The sequence below is a fragment of the Acinonyx jubatus genome, chromosome E4 (genome assembly GCF_027475565.1).
Source record: "Acinonyx jubatus isolate Ajub_Pintada_27869175 chromosome E4, VMU_Ajub_asm_v1.0, whole genome shotgun sequence".
Taxonomy (NCBI): Eukaryota; Metazoa; Chordata; class Mammalia; order Carnivora; family Felidae; genus Acinonyx; species Acinonyx jubatus.
Window position 1 is genome coordinate 5560782 of NC_069395.1, and position 20277 is coordinate 5581058.

Below are 20277 nucleotides of genomic sequence, written 5' to 3' on the forward strand. Positions count from 1 at the left end.
GAATGTTAATTAATTAACCCTGCTCTTCTCTCTGAGACTCGGTTCTTGGCAGTCTTTCCTGTTCCTCGCCACCCCCTTCTCTGACTCTTGTCCTTCCCACTTCTCCATTCCCCGTTTCCTCTTTTCCCCTTGGTTCCCCCCTGCCCAGAATTCGCTGCCTACACAAATTGGTAAACCCCTCTGCCTCTGCCCAAGTCCTGGGTCAAGCGTCATGTGCAAGGGAAAGGGCTGTGGTGGGCTCTCAGGGAATTTGAAGGGACGGTTTATTCCAGATGTATCTGAACAGGGCGGGGGTGACGGCGGGTGGACGCGGTCTTTCTCAAGCGCGGGAGTCCCCCTTTCCCCTGGTGGCAGGGGCCTGGTCGCTGAAGGCCTGAGGCGCGAGAGCCCATATCGAGCTCCCTCCGTTGGCCCTTCCGGGAGCCGCCCGGGCTCTAATGCAGGAAGGGGAAGGGGCCAAAGCTGGGGGAAGGCGGGGCAGGAAGGGGGGAACTCTGTGGTCAGGGAGCCACTCGCTGAGCACAGCTGCACAGTGCTGGCAGCGCGTCTGATCCCCAGCTCGCCGCCCTTCAGCTCCGGCCCAAGATGATTCCAGCTGTGCTCTTGATCGTCCTCCTTTCGGTGGAACAAGCAGGTGAGCGGGTTTGGTGCGGGACCGCGAGCCGGGCTCCGGGCTGGGAGTCAAGGGCACGCGTCTGGGGGCCGAGGCAGGGGCAGAGGGGGGCTCAGATGGACACCGAGACCTTGAGGCTGGTCCCGTCTGGTCCCCATTGGGGTGCGAGAGTCCTGGTTCCCTCCCTTGTGGTCTGGACTTCTTCAGGATCGATAGCGGGCAGGGCTTCAGCGTGCCAGGGAATGGTTGTGTGATGTAGGGCTGGTCTGGGGAGAAGCTCCCTTCCCCATGATCAGCATTTCCTGTGTGGTGTCTTTGGGCCGGTCCGCCGGGAGGTGATCTCTAGCTGGTTAACGATACTGACAGAGCCCCTTCAGGAAGGCAGGAGCCCGTCCTTAGGCTTGGGAGTGAGGCAAGGACAACCAAAATAGACCCGTGTTTTGCCTCCGTGGGCCATGGGTCTCTGGCGTAGACCATTCTGCCAACAGCCGCCATGAGTGTGGGCAGCACGCGATGCCCGGCTCCGGAGGCCTGAGCACCGGCCAAGAGATGGGGGCAGATGTGGGGAGTTCTCAGCAGCTCTAGGTTTCCGGTCACTCAGTGTTCGTTCGTTCTTTCTCTTTCTTTCTTTCTCTTTCTTTCTCTCTCTCTTTTTCTTTCTTTCTTTAATGTTTATTCATTTTTGAAAGACAGAGACAGAGTGTGAGCAAGGGAGGGGCAGAGAGAGAGAGGGAGACACAGAATCTGAAACAGGCTCCAGGCTCTGAGCTGTCGGCACAGAACCCGACGCGGGGCTCGAACTCACAAACTGTGAGGTCCTGACCTGAGCCGAAGTTGGACACTCAACCGACCGAGCCACCCAGACCTTGTCACTCAGTTTCTTGATCCGCCACCCCTCGCTCGCTTTGGGCCGCCCGTGTGTATGGTTTTTGAAGAGGGTTGCCGCTGAGGCTTGGGGAGGAGGGGGTGAGTGAAACGTCAGGGAGATGGGACATTGAAAGATTGGGGGGGGGGTCCAGCAGCGCCCCTGTGCAGCAGAGGGAGGGAGGGATTCCGTGACTGCCAGCATGCTGCCGTGAGGCGAGAATGGAGCAGGGGCACTGAGGCAGAGGGAGGGGCATGAGCCCTGACAGCAGAGAGCCTGGAGTTGAGCTCCAGCTCTCTCCCTTCATCCTCTGGCCCTCCAGGAGTTAACTTAGCTCTTCCCAGCCTCAGTTTCTTCATTCGTAAAATGGCAACCACGATGTCTCTCCCCCCCCCCGCCCCCCCCCACAGGGTAGTTTTGAGATTTATGCGGTATTGCGTGAAATCGCGTGAGGGCATAGAAATTACTCCACTGACCTCACTCGTGTGCTCACGAGCCCTTCAGATAGGGGCTGAGGGCAGACGGGGGCTGGTGCTCAGACCCTATTTGTTCCTTTTAAGTTTTTATTATGTATTTTTGAGAGAGGGAGACACACAGAGCATGAGCAAGGGAGGGGCAGAGAGAGGGAGACACAGAATCCGAAGTGGGCTCCAGGCTCCCAGCGGTCAGCACAGCCCGACACCGGGCGCAAACCCGTGAAGCTTGAGGTCATGACCCAAGCTGAAGTCAGACGCTTAACTGACCGAGCCACCCAGGCACCCCCCCCCCCGTTTGATTTTTGTTTTAAGTTTCTGTATTTATTTTGAGAGAAAAAAACCCAAGCAGGTTCCCCACCACCAGCACGGAGCCCCTTGCAGGGCTCAAACTCCCCAACCGCGAGACTGTGACCTGAGCCGAAATCAAGAGTCGGAGGCTTAAGTGACTGAGCCACCCAGGCGCCCCGCTGTTTGATTTTTTTTTTTTTTTTTTTTTTATGATTGCACAAAACTTCCTCTCTCCGAGGCCCAGGGTGAGTAACAGGACAGAGTGTCCGGACGCGGAATCCAGCCTGCAGTCATCCCGCCGAGGCTGGGCCGAGAGGCTCTCCCGGCTGTGCGCAGAGCCATCGGGATCTGTGAGGCCTAGGAGAGCAGACACCTGTTTTTCCACTTCGATGTGTCTTGCGGTGGGCCCGAGGGTGATGAGGCTGGGGCTCAGGGATAACCAATAGCTGCCTTCCCTCCCTTCCCCGGCTCACATCCTTCCTGTCCAGCCCTCAGCCACAGGTCACAGGACTCAGCAGAGACACTCCTGTGGTTTCTTCAGTGAAATTTGTCACCGCCTGTCCGTCACCCTGCCCCTCTGGGCTGAGGTTTCGGTCTCAGCCCAGTGAACTCAGATAAGTCCCTTGAGGGCTGTGAAGTGCTCAGTGGCGCCTGAGGAGCCGACAGCGCGAACCCAGGGGGCTCGGCTCTTAGCACCTACCTGTAGGGCGCCATCGAAGTGGTGCCCTCCGTGCTTCCTGTCCTAGCCCTGCCCTAGTGCGAGGGAGAAGAGGGTAAGCCGAGAGGAATAGGATCCAGAGAGGAAGCTCCAGTGTCTCTCTCCTCGGAGCCTCCCCGCCAGGCCCCGTCCTACCTGCCGGAGCCCTTTCCCTTCTGTCCCCTGGACGCCAGATCTTCCCTGATGCCCCGACCCCTCGGGCCCCCTCTATCCCCTCAGCCGCCCTGGGAGAGCCTCAGCTCTGCTATATCTTGGATGCCATCCTGTTCTTGTATGGTATCGTCCTCACCCTGCTCTACTGCCGACTCAAGGTGAGGCTGGGGGAGGCTCGGAGGGGGGAGAGGGCTGGCAAGAGGCATGGGAGGGCCGGCCGAGCAGCAGGGCTTTGAGGAGCAGGAGTGACAGGGGCTCCCCACGAAGTTAGGAGGGACGGGGTTGGGCCACTAACTCCGCCGTTACTGATTACCTTTCCCCCACTCCAGATCCAGGTGCGGAAGGCGGCGATAGCCAGCTATGAGGTATGGACCCTTCCACGCGTGGGGGTCGGTTTGACGGCCTCTCGGCCTCGGGGTCCGCGGCCTCCGGGAGGGCGTGAGTCTTGGGTGCCAACCGGCACGAGCTTCAGAGCCCCCGCCCCCGCACCCCATCCCTAGCCAAGTCACGAGTGGAATATTCGGCGGGTGACAAGGGAGGGTCACGTGGAGAGTGACCATGAGCACGGGCGGGTTGGATGTGGTGTGTTATGTGTGTTGGTGGCCATGTGGGCACGTGGCGTTCCTGCCCTGGAGTGTCGCTGCGAGGACCCTCCTGCCCCGGGGGCCTGCCACCTCCCCGGGAGGGGACGACGCTGCCGCGGGACCCTGAAGGAGGGGGCGGGTCTCTAATGCCTTTGCCCCTTTTGCCTCCGCAGAAATCAGATGGCATTTACACGGTGAGTGACCCTGTCTCCTTCCATCCCAGCCCCGGGAAGTCGGCAGAAGAGGGTGGGATTTTGTGTGACTGTTGGAAGACACAGGGTCTGTGGGGGTGGGTGGGAGCCCTGACCATCCTCTGACCTCCGACCCCAGGGCCTGAGCACCCGGAACCAGGAGACTTATGAGACCCTGAAGCATGAGAAACCACCCCAGTAACTTTAGGACAGATGCCCTTGGCCGCATCCTTCCCCGCCTGTTCTCCTAGCCCTCATGGTCGGCGTCACACATGCCTCCCGTTAATGCCCGCTGACCCCGTCTCTGCAATGATGCTATGCCTGCCCCTCCTCCGCACCCCCCCCCCCCGTTAATGTGCACACTGGTTCTTCCTCCCCGTCGAAGACCTGTGCTCAGATGCTAGTCATGAACGTTTATATTTTCGCCTCCCCTCCTTTCCTCCCCCTTCTCTTTCCCGTCTCCAACCCCCACTCGACAATGACAAGAGAGGACCACCAATAAAGCTGCCACAGACTGGACCCTATTCGTTCCTTTACCACGTATTTGTTCAGCCTCCACTGGGCACTAGGCTGCGTTCTGAAGATACCATTTTTAAGTAAACAGCCCCTGACCTTACAGAGCTCACAATCCAACAGACATCAGGCTGACCCTTGCCTGGTCAAAGGGACGAAAGCTGACTGGCGGCTGGGGCCGAGGCCGGGGGGTGGGCAGGAATGAGACCCCCGGCCCCAGGTTCTCTGGCACGGAGCTCGAACAGGAAGTGAAGTGTTGGGAGTCTGGGCCCATTTAGAAACATTGGTACCCAAGAAACGACGCCCGCACCCAGCTTGGCTTTCCGTGTCTGGCAACTGAACCAAGGTCGGGTCGTGGAGAAGCCTGGCTGTCCAACCCTCCCCCCGCCACCCCCCTCCCCCCAGATCAGAGTGGGCTTCAGGGAACAGCGTGGGGACAACCCGCAATGCACACATACATGGGCAGTGGCATGGCTGAAAAGCCAAAACCAAACATGCAGGATAATGGTGTGACAGAGCCTTGGAAGGTTTCACGGGAACAGTGGGTTTTCGGCGCGTCTGGGGCAAGAGGGACCTCAGAGGGCCGGGCCGGGGGTGCGGGTGGGTGAAGCAAAGGGGAGCAAATTGGGTCTAGATGGGGGGAGGGCAGCTCCTCCGAGCACGTAGGTGGGTGGCCGGGGCTTCACCCTTGTCAGTCCCCGTCCTGCTTGTGGCTGTGCCAGGAGGACAGGATCTCCTGTGGTATCTGAATCCCCCCAGATGCTGGCACTCCCCGTGTTGGGGAAGACTGTGCACCACGCAGCGACTCACCCTGTTGAGAGTGTTTCCCAGCTTGCTTGTAGTATTTGATCCGGTCGGTAACCCGGTGGGGGGGGGGGGGGCGGGGAGGGGGTTCAGGCTCTTTGAAGGTAATTAACCTGTCCGAGGTCATCCAGCAAGTGACACACTGAGACCTCTTTGTCCCCACACATCTTCCCCCGTGAGAAAAAACCAGCGCGGGCGTCTGGGGAAACCGTGATCTCAGAGGAGATGCGAGAAATGACCCACGGCCGGGAGGTAACTGTTTTACACGCAAAGTGGGAGCGAACTTTTATTGGAACGTGCCTACTTTTCGTGGCCCTGCATTCTGGTGTGTGAGTGTCCCCCGTCGGCCCGGCCTGATTTCCACCCCATTTTGATTTAATCCAGGAGACCTTAGCTGGCTATCCTGTCTGCTAGTTTCAGTTCTGGCCAACTGTGAACGGCACCCGGGTAACAGTGGGGGAGGGGTTTGGAAGGGCTGTTCCCCAGACAGGGGGTCTAGGTGAGAGATTTTCAGCGGAAGGATTGGAGCACTTTGGGGGGGGTGGGGGGCAGGGGAGTGAATCCAGGTATTTTCTGCAGGAGTATTCCCCTGGCTGAGAAGGGAAGGGAGGGTCTTGGGTTCATTTTTGGGAAGCTGTCTCCTCTTCATAGAATGGTCAAGAGGAAGTTCTGGCGGGGGCAGGGTAGGAGGGCAAGTGCCCTCTTTTCCTGTGGCGGCCAGGAGTCTAGGGACTCAGTTTGTGAATCTTGCCTGCCTTTCACCGTCCCTTGTGCAACGCAGAGGCTCTTCTGTCTGCTGCAAAGCAGTTCCCAGGCTTGTGGGCAGAAGAATCCCAGACAGAGCTCCCCCCCCCACCCCCCACCCGCCCCGCCCTTTGTCTCCCTCTTTTGTCTCTTCAGCCCTCCTCTCCTCTCACCGAACCCCTCTCCCAGTGGGAGCCCATCTCTCTGTTCTCCCCTCACCGATTCCGGTCTCCCAAAGCACCAGGCTCGCACCTGACCCCTTCAATATTTATTGTAGAAAATAAGGGGCGGGTTGGGAGAGGGCTCTAGGCCTGGCCAGTGGGAGTTCCAGGGCCCAGCTGGGGGTGGAGGACACTGGTCTGGACACCTCACTGGGTGGCAGGCTGTGTTTTCAGGTCCATGAAGTTGTTCAAGAAGTTAATCAGGTCAGTTCCAGCCTTCTTGACCAGGGGAGTTAACTGCTCCTGGGTCTTCTCGAAGTAAGCCCTGTGTATTCAGAGGATTAGCGGTCAGTGTGAGAGACCAGGGGCCTTGTGGGTGGTGGGAGATGAGACCCAGCTCCCCAGACTTTAGTGCCTGGTCCATCCTGTCATGACCACCACACTCAGAGGAGGAGAGACAAGCCCTCCCCTGGGCAGAGGAACAGACCCTAGAAATTGAAATTCAAAGCCTGTCCAAGAGATCCACGGGACCTATGCGGTGGTGAAGGAATCTTTCCGTCCCACTTAAACCCCATCCTCCCTGGGGCGCCTGGGTGGCTCAGTTGGTTAAGCATCTGACTTTGGCTCGGGTCATGATTTCACAGGTCGTGAGTTTGAGCCCCACGTTGGACTCTGTGCTGACAGGTCACAGCCTGGAGCCTGCTTCGGATTCCGTGTCTCCCTCTCTCTCTGCTCCTCCCCTGCTCGCGCTCTGTCTCTCTCTCAAAAATAAATAAACAGTAAACAAAACAAAAAATTAATCCTCCCTAACCCCCACCCTTGAGCTCAGTCTTCTGTGCAACCTTTGATCTTCCCTTCTTTCTCTCTATAGCTCCCTGGTTCCTGACCACCACCACCCCCTCCCCCGCCTTTTTTCTTTTCTTTTCTTTTCTTTTCTTTCCTTTTCTTTCTTTCTTTCTTTCTTTCTTTCTTTCTTTCTTTCTTTCTTTCTTTCTTCCTTCCTTCCTTCCTTCCTTCCTTCCTTCCTTCCTTCCTTCCTTCCTTCCTTCCTTTCCTTCTTTCTTTCTTTCTTTCTTTCTTTTTTAAAGATTTTATTTTTAAGCAATCTCTACACCCAATGTGGGGCCTGAACTCACAATCCAGGGACCAAGACTTGCATGCTCTCTCCTGAGTCGGCCAGGTGTCCCCTGAACCTTTTTCACTGAAACTTACTTTGCCTGGGCCTGAAGCTCTGGGCCCTTGGCCTTCTCCACCAGGTCCTTGCCATAGTCAGTCACCGTCTGGAAGTACTGAGAGACCAGTCTCTGTAGACTCAGCTCCTCCGCCTGTCTCCTCACCAAAGCCCCTGCACGCACGGAAACACACGCACGCGCACATACCTTCTTAGCTGGACACCCATCAAGGAGCTCTCAGGCCCCTCTCCAAACAGGTACCCAGCTCCAGGAGCTTTAGAGGGAGAATGATCTATCTTTTGAGCTCTCTGGTGGCTAGAGCGGGGCATAGGAGTGCAGCCAGATGGGTAGCTACGACCCCCAGCACCTTCTCCTTCTTTGGGACCCCTCTCTGTACCACACCCACCTTCAAGGCTACAGATGGTGAGAAGTAGCACAGCCATTGCCAGCAGCTTCATGGTGGTGATGGTGGGGAAGGTGGCCTGGAAACAGATGGGGGTAGGGGAGGGGCTGAAGCGGAACAAGCTTCATTCAGTTTCAGCCCCTCCCCGGAGATGGCTACTTAAGTACCCACTCCGACCGGGTTCCCTCCCTTCCCACAATTAAAACCTGGCCTTTGGATCCCGACCACACCGCTTGCTCCCTTACCCTACCGGGTCAGTGTGTGTGTCCTCGTTGTCTGTGCCTGCTGACTGGGGAGACAGGGGCTATATATATGGCTGCTTCCCCACGCCCCCTGTCAGGTGATAAGGACTGTGGAAGGACCCGATGGGGCAGGGGCCATGTTGGAGTAAACAAGTCAGAGAAATGGGGGAGGAGAGGACAAGCACGTGGGGGACTCATGGTGAGGTGGGGGGCATGGGGAGGCAGGCCTTAGTGGAGTCCAAGGGGATACACTCCAGGCTTATTCAACATTCACTCTTTTGGGGTCTGGGGCTGGCAGCCCTCGGATTTGAATACTGCAGGGGGCCCCTGGGTGGCTCAGTTGGTTGGGCGTCTGACTCCGGCTCGGGTCATGATCTCGCCGCTTGTGGTCCCGACGCCCACCCCCGCGTCGGGCTCTGTGCTGACAGCTCGGAGCCTGGAGCCTGCTTAGGATTCTGCGTGTCCCTCTCTCTCTGGCCCTCCCTCCCTCGTGCTCTCTCTCAAAAATCAACATTACAAAAATGTTTTTAAAAAATGAATGCTGCAGGAAGGGTTCCTCGTCTCCCCTGGGAAGCCCTGACATATGAAGCCCGCAGCAGCTGTTGGTAACTTTGTCCCATTGTGGGTAGATTTTCTCTCCCCAGAATCATCCCCTTCACTGTAACTTGGCAGACCGGAATTGGGAACAGAAGAAAGGAGAAAGGAGTAGAAATCAGGGGATGGGGTGAGGGGAACGAGGATTAGGAGAGTCCTGTGACGGGCCAAAGGGCAGGTATGATCGCATCTCTCCAGTGTTCAGTTAATGTGTGACAAGAAGGGAGAAAACACGAGAGCCCAGAATGACCCTCCCGAGTGCTGATAAATGAGGACACCCCACCCCCAATAAAACAAATTCAGAAAGTAGCCTCTGCCTTCTCCTTCCCAAACGGCGGGCCCTGGCAAGAAAGGAAGTGAACGAGAGTCCTCTACCAAGGATAAAGGTCAAAGTTCCCTGGTCATTCTCAAGTGGTGGTCAGCCAATGTGAGTCAGCAGGGGCCACGGCATCCCTCTGACCAAGGCCCCAGCCCCCGTGCCAGCTCTGATTGTGAGGGAGGAGAGAAGGGGTCGGAGAGGTGAGGGCTAGTGGGGGAAGTGACCGGGGGCCCCAAATTCTTACTCCATCTTCAATTGTTCTTCTGTGGAATGCCTAGTACTTGAAGAGCCCTCCATGGACTGTCCCTGGCTGTGGAGTGGAGTTAATTTGGGGACCAACAGATTTTATCTGCCAACAACACCTGGGTCACGGGGGGGGGGGAGGGGGGGATTAACCCATAGGGGCAGCTGTTTTAGGGAATAGTTTTTTTTTTTTTTTTAATTTTTAAAAATGTTTTATTTGTTTTTTGAGAGAGAGACAGAGCGTGAGCGGGGGAGGGGCGGAGAGAGAGGGAGACACAGAATCGGAAGCAGGCTCCAGGCTCCGAGACATCAGCACAGAGCCCGACGCGGGGGCTCCAACTCACCGACCGTGGGATCATGACCTGAGCCCGAGTCGGACGCCTAACTCAGGAAATGGTTTCGTTAGCACGAAGGCTGCAGCCCCTGCTCCTTCCACCGCAACCCCCACCCATTTCCCTTCCGCCAAGAGAACTAGAAGGTGAACTTGGGGAGGTGTAGACCTCCAGGTGTGGGGCCATGTTCCAGGGAGAGCAGTACTCGCGAGCAGTACTCATCTGGAGGTGCACTGTGTACTGTGCTGTACTGGGGAGGGTTGTCAGGAGTCCCTAGGGATTCGAGGTGGGGGCACCCAGGAGCCATAGGAACCAGGGTCCCAATGAAGTCCTCACAATCATTCCGTCCGCCGCCCTTCACAAAACGGGTCTCCAGGCCGTAGGGTGAAAGTGGCCCAAGTTCCAAGATGCTCCCTCTAGTGTCTTGTACGCTCACAGCTTCCCCCCCCCGCCCCCCGACCTTGTAGACGCCGGGCGATCTAAGGCCATCCACTTGAGTAAGTCTAAGGAGCTACCAATCAAGTCCCGCCCGCCTCTGCAGTGCCTGGGTCGGAGCTCCTTGGACCTGCGTCTGCCACTCCTTCGCTTCCTCCTCTCCCATTGGCCGCGGGGAGAGGGAGGCAGCTTTTTTTTTTTTTTTTATCGATTGGGCGGGGCCCAATCAAGGGAGGGTCGGTCGGATCTTTGATGTCTTTTTTTTGCCCGATTCCAAGATGGCGTGGATGACCACGCTGGGAATGCAGCGTGAAGCCGCAGTTCTGCCATCACTCAAGATGGCTGCCCCCATCAAGATGACCGGGGTGTGCCGGGGGAAAGGAGGCAGCAGGATAGTCTGAGACGGTAAGAGCTACTGCTTCATTGCAAGCTTCGCCTTGGGGCCTAGGAATGGAGAGCAGAAAGACTGGGAAGCTGGGTGAGGTCTGTGTGGGAGCTAGGGTTAGAGAATGGGGGAGGGGAGGGGGTGACAGGTGGGGGTGAAGGATCAAAGATGGGACGGGAGTGTGGGGGTGTCTGGGGTTCAGTCTCCCCACCGGTGCCCTCTCCCCACTCTTCCTGTTCCAGGTGTAGCGTCGGACCATGTGGAAGTTTCTGGGACTGGGGAGTCGGATGATGGGGGGTGGGGCCCGTGGGGGGTAGAGGGAGCAATAGCGTCCTTTCTCAGGCTAACCCCGGCCCCTCCCCTGTCCTCTGGACTGAAATGGGGAACACACTGGGCCTGGCACCGATGGGGGCTTTGCCCCGCCGGAGCCCCCGGCGAGAGGAACCTCTGCCCAACCCTGGGAGCTTCGATGAGCTGCACCGGCTATGCAAAGGTGAGAACTTGGCATGTGGGTGTCTCAAGTTGAAGGGGCAGAGCAGGGGAGGGTCCTGAATGCTGGGTGTCCAGTGATGGGAGCAGGAAAGGGAGATCACAGCCGGGGCATCCAGCCCCTGGGAGGATCCCGTGCCTGAATGGAGTGGAGCATTTCGTGATAGGACTCGAAAGGAGGTCAGATCCTCCAAAGTGCTTTCTATGGGATTGGAAGGGGAGACTTACCTCTGGGGATAGGGGTGCCTTGTCTGTGCTTATTCCTCCCCTTCCCCTCCCCTCCACCCCCTTCAGATGTGTTCCCAGCACAGATGGAGGGAGTGAAGCTCGTTGTCAACAAGGTTCTGAGCAGCCATTTCCAGGTGCTCCCACTTCTCTGGCCCTCCTCACTATCCCTCCCCGCCTCTCCCTGGATCCTCTCCTCCTGGCCTTTGTACTCAAGCCTTAAGCAGGCTCTGTGGGACAAATGAGGGAGGATGTGGGGCTCTCCCTGCTTCCCTTGCCTGTGGGACTTGTTGCTTTTTGTCTGATGTTGGCTATGTGGAATCTTTGGGATTCTTAAAAGGCCATCTGGCTGGGGAGCAGCTGGCGGGGAGGGGGTTGAAATCGGCAGGAGCGCTTTCCTCCAGTGACTTCTCTTTCCTCAGGTGGCTCACACTGTGCATATGAGTGCTCTGGGCTTGCCAGGCTATCACCTCCACGCGGCCTACGCGGGGGACTGGCAACTTAGCCCCACAGAGGTGAGGACTCCTCACGCCGGGGTCATCTCCCTGAAAGCCCAGCCAGGACTCGGGCCTAGAGGAGGAGGAAATGTGTGTGTTATGGGGAAGAGCGTACAGGGCACCTGCTTCTCTATGTTTCCTCTGAAGGGGAGAGAGGGGGGAAAGGTGGAGCGAGAAGAAGTCTATCTCTGTGGCTCCACCAGGGGGCGCTGGGTACTGTTAAAGAAATCCTAGCGAGTTGGATGGGAGTTGGATGGAGGCGGAGCGGTGCCCCCCACCAGCTGGGTCTTACTGGGGACCCTCTCCAACAGGTGTTCCCCACCGTGGTAGGTGATATGGACAGCAGTGGCAGCCTCAACGCCCAGGTCCTGCTCCTCCTGGCAGAGCGGCTCCGAGCCAAGGCTGTCTTCCAGGTGACCCATGTTCCCGACCTCTATCCGCTGAAGCCTGTCCTCCTCCATGGGTGTCCTGCTCTGGGGGCTCCAGCGAGAGGAGCGGAGGCCCCAGTGACCGCAAAGGAGGAGGAAGGCTTCACTCCTTTTTCTCCCCGCTGCAGACGCAGCAGGCCAAGTTCCTGACGTGGCAGTTCGATGGCGAGTATCGAGGAGATGATTACACAGCTACTCTGACCCTGGGGAATCCTGACCTGATTGGGGAGTCGGGTGAGGAATTGGGACAGGGTTCTTTTGATCTTGGCTGATCACTTGCTAACGTTGGCTAGGCCTCGTCGTTGTTGTCTGTGCAGATCGGTTACTGGAAAGTTCTTGGGTGGGCCGGGGCGGCGGAGCAGGCCCGGACGTTGTCCCTGTGACCGATGCCATGTGTCTCCACTACCCCGCAGTGATCATGGTCGCTCACTTCCTGCAGAGCCTCACCCATCGGCTGGTGCTGGGAGGAGAGTTAGTTTATCACCGGCGGCCAGGCGAAGAGGGGGCCATCTTGACCCTGGCTGGGAAGTACTCGGGTATGGGGTGAGGGGGGAGCAGCGATGGGGAGGGGAAATGCCGGCCTTGGCGAGGGCTCCTGGCCCGTGTCCTGCTACAGTAACGCCCCTCGTCTCCTCCCCTTTGGTTTCGACAGCCCTGCACTGGGTGGCCACGTTGAATGTGGGATCAGGTGGGGCCCATGCAAGTTATTACCACAGGGCCAACGAACAGGTGAGATTACCGACGCCATCTTCCGCCCCCGCAAGTCAGTCGTGAACTCTGACCCCTCCAGACGGCCACGGGCCCTGCTGGCCTACTGTTCTTCCTACCCACACGGCACAGACGTTGCCCCCCGCCTGCCTTCATCCCGCGGGTCCCCCCTCAGGGCTCCTCGAGGCCTCACTGAGACAGATCCTTCTCCCACCCTTGCCCTGCTTCTCAGGTTCAGGTCGGGGTGGAGTTTGAGGCAAACACGAGGCTACAAGACACAACCTTCTCCTTTGGTTACCACCTGACTCTACCCCAGGCCAACATGATGTTTAGAGGTGAGGGTCATTCGGACGGCATTCGCAGGTGCCGAGGGCTTGGGGGGACCGAGGGAGGGAAGGTCTGCCTTACTTCTGACCCCTTTCTGCAACCCTGTTAAATAACCCGGTCCAGGGGCACTTGGAGGTCGGGGGGGGCTCAGTCGGTCAGGCATCCGACTTCGGCTCAGGTCATGATCTCGGGGTTCTTGAGTTCGAGCCCCGCGTCGGGCTCTGGGCTGTCAGCTCAGGGCCTGGAGCCCGCTTCGGATTCTGTGTCTCCCTCTCTCTCTCTCGCCCCGCCCCCCCACCAGAGAAATAAACATTAAGAAAAATTAAAAAAATAAATACCTAACCCGGTCTACATTCCGTTCTCCCACAGGCTTGGTGGACAGTAACTGGTGTGTGGGTGCCGTGCTGGAGAAGAAGATGCCCCCCTTGCCTGTCACCCTAGCCCTCGGAGCCTTCCTCAACCACTGGCGCAACAGGTTCCATTGTGGGTTCAGCATCACTGTGGGCTGAGGTTGTCCCAGAGCCGGCACCCGCTGAAGCTGGAGCCTCCGAGTCAGGTGCCCGAGGGCCAGAGACTAGGCCCCTCTCCAGAGCCCACCCTGCTGGGTGACCTCTAGGTCCCAGGAGCAGAGTGGGGGACAGGGCCGTGCCCTCCTCAGAACTGGAGCTGCCGCAGGGGCGGCTGCCGAGGGGCTGTCGTGAGGCTCCGACCTCTGCCACCCCCCCCCCACCCCCCACCGGCGTCCTCTTCCCGTGCTCTTGTGGCTCTGGACCGAGGGAGAAGGATTAGGGGGTCTGTCTGGCTGACTTCTCTCCCCTCACTCCCCCCCCCGCCCCCTTCTACATCTCCCTGTCGATTAAAGCTCCCAGCGTCTTCCTCTTCAGAGCAGAAAAGTCTGCATGGGATCAGCTCCCCGTCCTGTTTTCCATCCCAGAGTCTCCCGAGGGCTGAAGGGCTAAATCTTTGCCCTGGGAAAGTGGGCCCCCCCCTCACTTCCCGGAAGGCGCTTGTTTACCTCTTCGCCCCGAGGCTCCCTCCTTCCTCATTTTCTGTGCTTCCGGAGAACAACTCTGTCCCCGTGGTCATCCCCCACGGCCCCCAAGACTGCATGAAGGGGCAGTTACCGCTTTGGTCTTTCATTGCAACCACTGGGCTCCCTTTCTACCGGTCCCAACCTCTGGCCCCAGTATTTCCCCCTTCCCCAGTCCCGTGTGTCCACATGGGCTGGGGCCTCAGCTGTAGATCTCCTGGAGCAGTGGCATATGGCGGCCAGGCCCCGGATGTGCCGGATTTGGTAGCCAAAGGCGTTGTTAATGCTCCGGAGCTCGGCCAACAGGCCCAGCAGCTTCGCATACAGAAACCTTTGGAGGAAGCGGTGGGGTCACCAGGGAAAGAGGAGGAAAATAAGGTAGCTGAGAGTCTTGCCCTGACGTCCTGAGCCCCTGAACTGTCCCTCGGCGAAGCTAGGTCTGACCCCTAGAGAAAATCACGCTCTGGTAGGACAAGTTTATCCAGAATTCCAAAAGGTCCCCGAGGGGGTCCTCTGACACTTTCCTCTCTCACCATGCCGTATTTCTTGAACCCAGAGGTCTGAGGGCCAAGTGTGAAGAAAGCCCCAGATGTGGCCAGGACGTCACCTGTGTGGAGTCTGTGGATCGGGTCTTCTAGAGCAGGTTCTAGAAGGTGGGTGCGTCCTGTGGTGTAAAGCATCCCTCTCCTGGCCAAACCGGCTCATTGAGGAACAGCCGAGAACAAGGGGAGTGTCCCTCAGAGCCTGAATAGATCACGGACTTTTGGGCCAGGGGACCGGCCTGGGCCATGAAACTGAACGACCCTGACTTCAAGGGGGAATGAATGAAACATTAATGGGCCCAACGGAGAGAAGGGGAAGGGCCAAGGAAAGAGAGCGAACGAGAGACTTGGCCGGCTGCTTGAGCCTGGAGAGTGGACGGGTGAGACAGTGGATGTCATCAATCTCAGGAATGCTGTTATACAGAGCCTGCCAGCTCCTACTTTGCATCTCTACCGAATAATAAAAAAAAAAAAATCTGGAAAAAATCAGGTGAAACACCCGTAGGAGCACTTTGGATGCCAGAACTACACGAGGCAGGAGGGAAGGACTCGAGCCCCGAGGGACCCGGTTTCCCAGAGGAAGGGACAGTAAAAGCATACCCCCTGAGCTCAGCGTTTCCCTCGCCTTCGTGCCCTGGTGTAGCCTCCAGCCCCCCCCCCCCGCCCCCCGCCGGGGCCCCCCCGTACCGACTCCCAGGCCTTGGCTGCTGGCCTTCGATGTAGCTCTGCAGGGTCAGTGCCGTCACCTCTTGCAGATGATCAGTCTGTTCCCTCCGGGTAACCCCAGGCCTGTCTGGAAGGAGGTGGGGGTGGCGGGGAAGGACGGGTGGGGTCGGGCGCGGGCCTGCCATGCGGAACGGGCCCAGGCTGGGTTTGAAGACAGAGCCCCGATCGTGGGTGGGTTCACGGGGCTGGGAGTGGGGGCAGAGGCGGAGGCGCCCCTCTGGGCTTTGGGGACGCTCACCGGGAGAGAAGAGGGCCATGGCGGCCATGAGCACATACTCGGGCTCTGGAGCTGGAGTCGTCTCAGGGTCCCGTGGAAGTGAAAGAGCAGCTCTAAAAACTGTTCCTGGAAGCCCACTGAGGGAGACGCCAGGCTTAGGATCCTTCGGGTCACCTGGCCGCACACCACACCTCGAAGGGCACGTGCCCTCTGTGGTTCTAGCGCCGTCTCACCGTGGGCTCCATCCTCTATCGCGTAGTGGAGTGGCCCACAGAGGAAGTTTTGTGTTTGGAGGCAGAAGGTGGTGTTGAGGGCGATATGGCAGATCTCTACAGCCGCTCCCTTGAGAAGGGAGATCTGGTCCTCCATGGGCAGGGACCTGGGGGAGCAGGGGACGAGAGCACCTCAGGCTCCACCCTGAACTTCAGACAGGGAGAGGAGCCCCCCCCGCCCCCGGTTCTGAGGGAGATACTTAAAAACAAAGCTGGGGATTCACGACCTGGTGCTCGGACAGGATGCAGCGTGGGTGAGGGGGGTCGGTGACCTTTTTTTTCCTTTGGCGTGCCTCTGGGGATTATGACTTCCTGGAGTGTTTTCTTCCTGAAGGGTAAAGGGGAGGTCACGTACCGGAAGAGGGGCAGATCCTTGGTGAACTTGATGATTTGCTGCACCATGAAGGTGTTGATCTCTGCGAAGTGCGCCAGCAGAGGCGGTACGGGGACCGAGACGGGCAAATGCTGGTGGCGGACGAACAGATGAGCGGGAGGCTGCAGAGATCAGAGCCTCAGTGAGAGGCTCTCTTTAGGCCGCTCCGGACCTGGCTTGGAAGGGTGCTGGGCTGAGGCGTCTGTCTACACCGGGGGTTCTGGAGAAGTCTCGTCCTCCGAATTGGTGCCTGGAACACAGCCCCCTCCCTCAGGTCAGCCCCTCTTGGGCACCCTTGTGGTCACCTTCCGGCCCGAAGCCTGTCAAGGCTCACCCTGAACTGCACAAACTGGTCAAACATGGTGCCCATGTGGCGGGTGTGGGCCCCCAGGAGAGTCTGGACCAGCTCTTTCTGCTTGTCGCTCAGCTGGCTGGGTGCTCGCTGCGCGCGCCGCTGGGCCTGCTTTGCTCGCCGCAGCACCAAGGCCTCTGCCGACAGGATCACTGTGTCCGGGGAACACAGATGACAGAGCCACTGAGACCAGCCCAGAGCACCTGTCTCTGCCAGCCCCACGTCCGGGACCCCTCTGGTACCCAGCAGGGTGAAGGATGTGGGGCGGGAGGGCTTGGCTGAAATCCTCGAGGCTCCGGGCCGCAGGGGATTCCTGGCCACTTTTCCATCCTTCCAGGCCCTGCGGCAGAAAAGGGCACCGCAGCGGAGAAAGGAAGGGTGGAGGGTAAGGGGGTCGTCGTGAAGGGAGATGTTTGGCTTCTGAGCCAACACTGACGAGGGAGGGCCCTGGATGCCTAAAACGTCACCGTATGTTTCCATATAGCGCTCTCATTTTGAGGGTTCTGAGGTTAAATCTCCCTGGATGCAGTAACCCTCTGGGTAGACAGGGCAGGTGTTATTATCCGTGTTTTTCAGAGACATGAGCGGGCTGACACCCCAGTGACAGGTCCAAGGTCACAAACACTTAAGTGACGGAGCTTGAAGTTTTTTTTTTTTTTTTTTTAACTTCCACGGTTTCCTTTCCACTGCTCCATATGGAAAAGTCGTGTGATGTCATGGAAAAAGCAAGGCCTTGGGAGTCAGAAGAGATTAAATACAGATGGTGTAGCTTTGTAGCTGAGCGAACCCGGGGCACATTGACTTCTGCGAGCCCCGGGGAGACTATCTGTGGGGAGCATAGCCTGGGTACCTGGCGCGGAGAAATGACAGCAAGTGATTAACGGATATCAAGTACCTACTGAGTGACAGGCACTATATGTGAAACATGGAAGAGAAAGGTCAAGCCACGTGAACATCTGGGGCAAGCAGATTCCTGGTGGAGGGGACGGCAAATGCCAGCACACGGGTCCCCAGGGGTGTGTTTGACTCAAGCACTGTGTGGCTTGAGTGTGGCCGTGATGGGCTGAGCCAGGCGGAAAGAGTAGGAGGGAGAGGATCGTGGGATCACGGACCGTAAGGCAGACGAGGAGCCGCTGGGGTTTTGGGCGGAATAGTAACATCGTCGGACTTGTTTCTACTCTTCTTGTGTGACGTACGCGCTGTGGGACCAAGGGCAAGGCCGAGAGACCTGGTCCATGGATGCTCGTGTTGGGAGGGGCCAACTCACTGTCCTTCTTCATGCCATCATCCAGGCACTTCTGCAACCTGCAGGCTGGGCAGTGACGTCTCTGGATCTTGTTGACCTCACAGCGTCCAGCAAAGGGGCAGGTGAGACCAGTGCTTCTGGTGACGGTTCGTCTGTGGGAGACAGAGACGTTTGGGAGGGCGGGCGGGGATGGCAGCGAACGGGTGGGGACGTGAGGGTCTGAGATGACGTGGTCTAAAAGGATCTGCGGTGACGTAGGCTAATGTGAGCTGTGCCCAAGGGTCCCTGGGGGGCGGGGGGTAGGGTACAACACAAGCATCTCCGCAGGGCACGGGATCAGCACTCTCGACTAAGGGGTTGTGTCCATAGCACAAACCCTCGGCCTTCCCTCTGTTATCGTATCACCTGTTGGCTCAGTGTTGAGGTTGGCAAGATAGAACATGCTGGCCACAGGGTAGTCGGGCTCTGGGATGCAGGGGGGTTGTAGCTGGACAAGCTCGCGCACGTGCCGGGGCTTAAAGGCTGCCCGGCGGGCGGTTTGGGAGGTTGTTTCTACGGGGAGGGGGGCTCTCACCTGAAGAAACCCTTGCAGCCCTCACAAGTCAGGGCATGGAAGTGGTAGCCTGTGGCTCGGTCCCCGCACACCGCACAGTTCCTCGGCTCGTCTTCCCCACTGGCCATGGCTTCAGACGTTGGAGTGGCCGTCACGGGCCCCTGAATGTGGGAAGGGTCAGCGGTCAGCTCCTGGTACCCTTGACCCCCTTCTCCCCCTCTTAGAGACCCCCTTCCCGAACCTGCCCTGGATCTGACCCTCTGCATTATCTGTACTTTATTGCTTTTATGTATTTATTTTACATTTACGTATTTTTGAGAGACAGAGAGAGGCAGAGCACAAATGGGGGAGGGGGCAGAGAGAGACGGAGACCCAGAATCCGAAGCGGGCTCCAGGCTCTGAGCTGTCGGCACAGAGCCCGACGCGGGGCTCGAACTCACAAACCGGGAGATCGTGACCTGAGCTGAAGTCGGCCGACTGAGCCCCCCGCCCCCCCCCCCAGGCGCCCCTGTACTTTATTGCTTTTAGACTCTGGCCCCCCCCTCCAAAGATGTCCTACCTGCTACTCTTGGGCCAGTCACCTGCAGGGCTCAGCATCTGGTGTGGGACACCTCTCCCCAAACTCCCACGCTGCCAGTGTTTGGAGTTAGGGAGTATGGCCCTCCACGCCTGGAAAACAAGGCACTTCTGTTGTGGGTGGCCTCCAGTGGGTCCCAGCGACAACCTAGATAGGGTGCAGACTCTGGACCCAGGGCAAAGGCCTGGGTGGGAGGTTTTCCCAGCATGCCCAGGGTGCAGATAGCTGGCACATGGGGCGGGACGCTGGTGGGGGTGGGGACCCTCACGACTCGCTGGAAGCTGCTTCTCATCAGACCCGTGGAGATCTTCCTTACTAGCTAGCTTCGGGCTAGCTCTGTAAGCCGCCCCTGAACGTGGATCTTGGACAAACTGGGAAGGGAGAGGGAGAGACAGAGCACGCTTTTTCACGGGCAGTATGACGACGGGAAAGGAGTGGGCATAACGGTGGCACAAGGCTCCCAAAATGAAAGTTCTTAAAAAGAGACCAGGGTCTAATGAAGAGTGTATGCAAAGAGCTAACGAGGTCCACGCTTCCTAACTAGGGAGGGCTGAGCATCAAATCAGAGTGGCCCCTAACACATTAGAGGTACTAGTTAGGGTTGATTTGAGGACCCTTGCACCAGAGCTGGCTTCATGGGCATGCGACCTGCGCAGTCACACAAGACCCTGGGCTCAGAGGAGCCTTGGGTTTGGTTTAACGCTCTGCCATTGCTTGAGATCTTAATGGTCTCATCTTGAGATTCTTAATGATTTTTGAACAAGGGGATCTGCATTTCTGGTTTTTAGTGGGTCCTGCGAATTATGTTTTCAGTCCTGTCTGGGAGAGAGCATGTGAGCAGGGGGAGGGAGAGAGAATCCCCAGCAGGCTCCACGCTCAGCACAGAGCCCAATGTAGGGCTCAGTCTCACAAGAGTGAGATCAGGACCTAAGCTGATCTCGAGAGTTGGATGTTTAACCGACCGAGCCACCCAGGCGCCTCCAGATGAAGGACTTCGAATTAATAAGTTTAGGAATCAAAGGTAGGGGCCAGTTCCACCTCTGGGAACCTGCCCACTCTCCCACCTTGAATATATTTTTTGCTTTAGTAAACTGCTGTGTAAAAAATAAATAAAAAAGAATCACAAGTTGGAGCCTTCACTGGAGTTGTCTGGTGCTCCGTCAACATTGAAGAATGTTTTCGCGGCACCTGGGTGGCTCGGTCGGTTAGGCATCTGACTTCGGCTCCGGTCACCATCTCACAGTTTGTGAGTTCGAGCCCCATGTTGGGCTCCGTGCTGACAGCTCGGAGCCTGGAGCTGCTTCGGATTCTGTGTCTCCCTCTCTCTCTGCCCCTTCCCTGCTTGCTCTCTGTCTCTCTCTCTTTCTCAAAAATAAATAAACATTAAAAAAACTTAAAAAAAAGAATATTTTCACAAGTGTGAACAGTGTGTGTGTGTGAATAAATATATATATGAGTAAATGTATATGTATATACACAT

The 20277-nt window shown here is 57.8% G+C and overlaps 4 protein-coding genes across 6 annotated transcripts; 2 read left to right on the top strand and 2 right to left on the bottom strand.

Moving 5' to 3' along the window:
* The first annotated feature begins 96 nt into the window (after positions 1-96).
* FCER1G (Fc epsilon receptor Ig) lies at positions 97-4407 on the top strand. Its single transcript, XM_015076227.3, has 5 exons — positions 97-634; positions 3180-3271; positions 3443-3478; positions 3871-3891; positions 4028-4407. Exons 1-5 carry the CDS (start codon positions 586-588, stop codon positions 4088-4090), a joined length of 261 nt encoding a protein of 86 aa, XP_014931713.1. The 5' UTR covers positions 97-585; the 3' UTR covers positions 4091-4407.
* Positions 4408-6202: 1795 nt separating this feature from the next.
* On the bottom strand, positions 6203-8013 carry APOA2 (apolipoprotein A2). Of its 2 annotated transcripts, none has more exons than XM_015076228.3 (4): positions 7936-8013; positions 7689-7764; positions 7323-7455; positions 6203-6435 (listed from the first exon to the last, which is right to left on the bottom strand). In XM_015076228.3, exons 2-4 carry the CDS (start codon positions 7738-7740, stop codon positions 6318-6320), a joined length of 303 nt encoding a protein of 100 aa, XP_014931714.1. In that variant the 5' UTR covers positions 7741-7764; positions 7936-8013; the 3' UTR covers positions 6203-6317. The 2 variants fall into 2 exon arrangements, with proteins under 2 accessions (XP_014931714.1, XP_026904445.1); XM_027048644.2 differs by having other exon boundaries at positions 7931-7997.
* A 1853-nt stretch (positions 8014-9866) lies between these two features.
* On the bottom strand, positions 9867-18967 carry NR1I3 (nuclear receptor subfamily 1 group I member 3). The gene is given in 11 exon segments (XM_027048640.2): positions 9867-14173; positions 14176-14270; positions 15169-15274; positions 15446-15493; positions 15496-15561; positions 15658-15803; positions 16052-16191; positions 16404-16573; positions 17689-17819; positions 18242-18381; positions 18780-18967. Coding segments are annotated over 10 exon segments (1041 nt in total). The 5' UTR covers positions 18349-18381; positions 18780-18967; the 3' UTR covers positions 9867-14141.
* Positions 10594-15286, top strand: TOMM40L (translocase of outer mitochondrial membrane 40 like). Of its 2 annotated transcripts, XM_027048642.2 has the most exons (10): positions 10594-10728; positions 11019-11086; positions 11372-11464; positions 11758-11859; positions 12003-12108; positions 12288-12410; positions 12527-12603; positions 12815-12917; positions 13279-13384; positions 14496-15286. In XM_027048642.2, exons 1-10 carry the CDS (start codon positions 10614-10616, stop codon positions 14575-14577), a joined length of 975 nt encoding a protein of 324 aa, XP_026904443.1. In that variant the 5' UTR covers positions 10594-10613; the 3' UTR covers positions 14578-15286. The 2 variants fall into 2 exon arrangements, with proteins under 2 accessions (XP_026904443.1, XP_053065777.1); XM_053209802.1 differs by lacking the exon at positions 14496-15286 and having other exon boundaries at positions 13279-13792.
* Positions 18968-20277: the final 1310 nt, after the last annotated feature.

Excerpts from the sequence above, each read along its gene's own strand:
- FCER1G (XM_015076227.3), top strand. The coding sequence starts at position 586 with ATGATTCCAGCTGTGCTCTTGATCGTCCTCCTTTCGGTGGAACAAGCA. Across the intron at positions 635-3,179 it reads CCTTTCGGTGGAACAAGCAG|CCGCCCTGGGAGAGCCTCAG; the intron begins GTGAGCGGGTTT and ends CTATCCCCTCAG. Across the intron at positions 3,479-3,870 it reads CGGCGATAGCCAGCTATGAG|AAATCAGATGGCATTTACAC; the intron begins GTATGGACCCTT and ends TTGCCTCCGCAG.
- APOA2 (XM_015076228.3), bottom strand. The coding sequence starts at position 7,740 with ATGAAGCTGCTGGCAATGGCTGTGCTACTTCTCACCATCTGTAGCCTT. Across the intron at positions 7,456-7,688 it reads CACCATCTGTAGCCTTGAAG|GGGCTTTGGTGAGGAGACAG; the intron begins GTGGGTGTGGTA and ends CCGTGCGTGCAG. Across the intron at positions 6,436-7,322 it reads GAGCTTCAGGCCCAGGCAAA|GGCTTACTTCGAGAAGACCC; the intron begins GTAAGTTTCAGT and ends CTGAATACACAG.
- TOMM40L (XM_027048642.2), top strand. The coding sequence starts at position 10,614 with ATGGGGAACACACTGGGCCTGGCACCGATGGGGGCTTTGCCCCGCCGG. Across the intron at positions 10,729-11,018 it reads GCTGCACCGGCTATGCAAAG|ATGTGTTCCCAGCACAGATG; the intron begins GTGAGAACTTGG and ends CACCCCCTTCAG. Across the intron at positions 11,087-11,371 it reads TTCTGAGCAGCCATTTCCAG|GTGGCTCACACTGTGCATAT; the intron begins GTGCTCCCACTT and ends CTCTTTCCTCAG.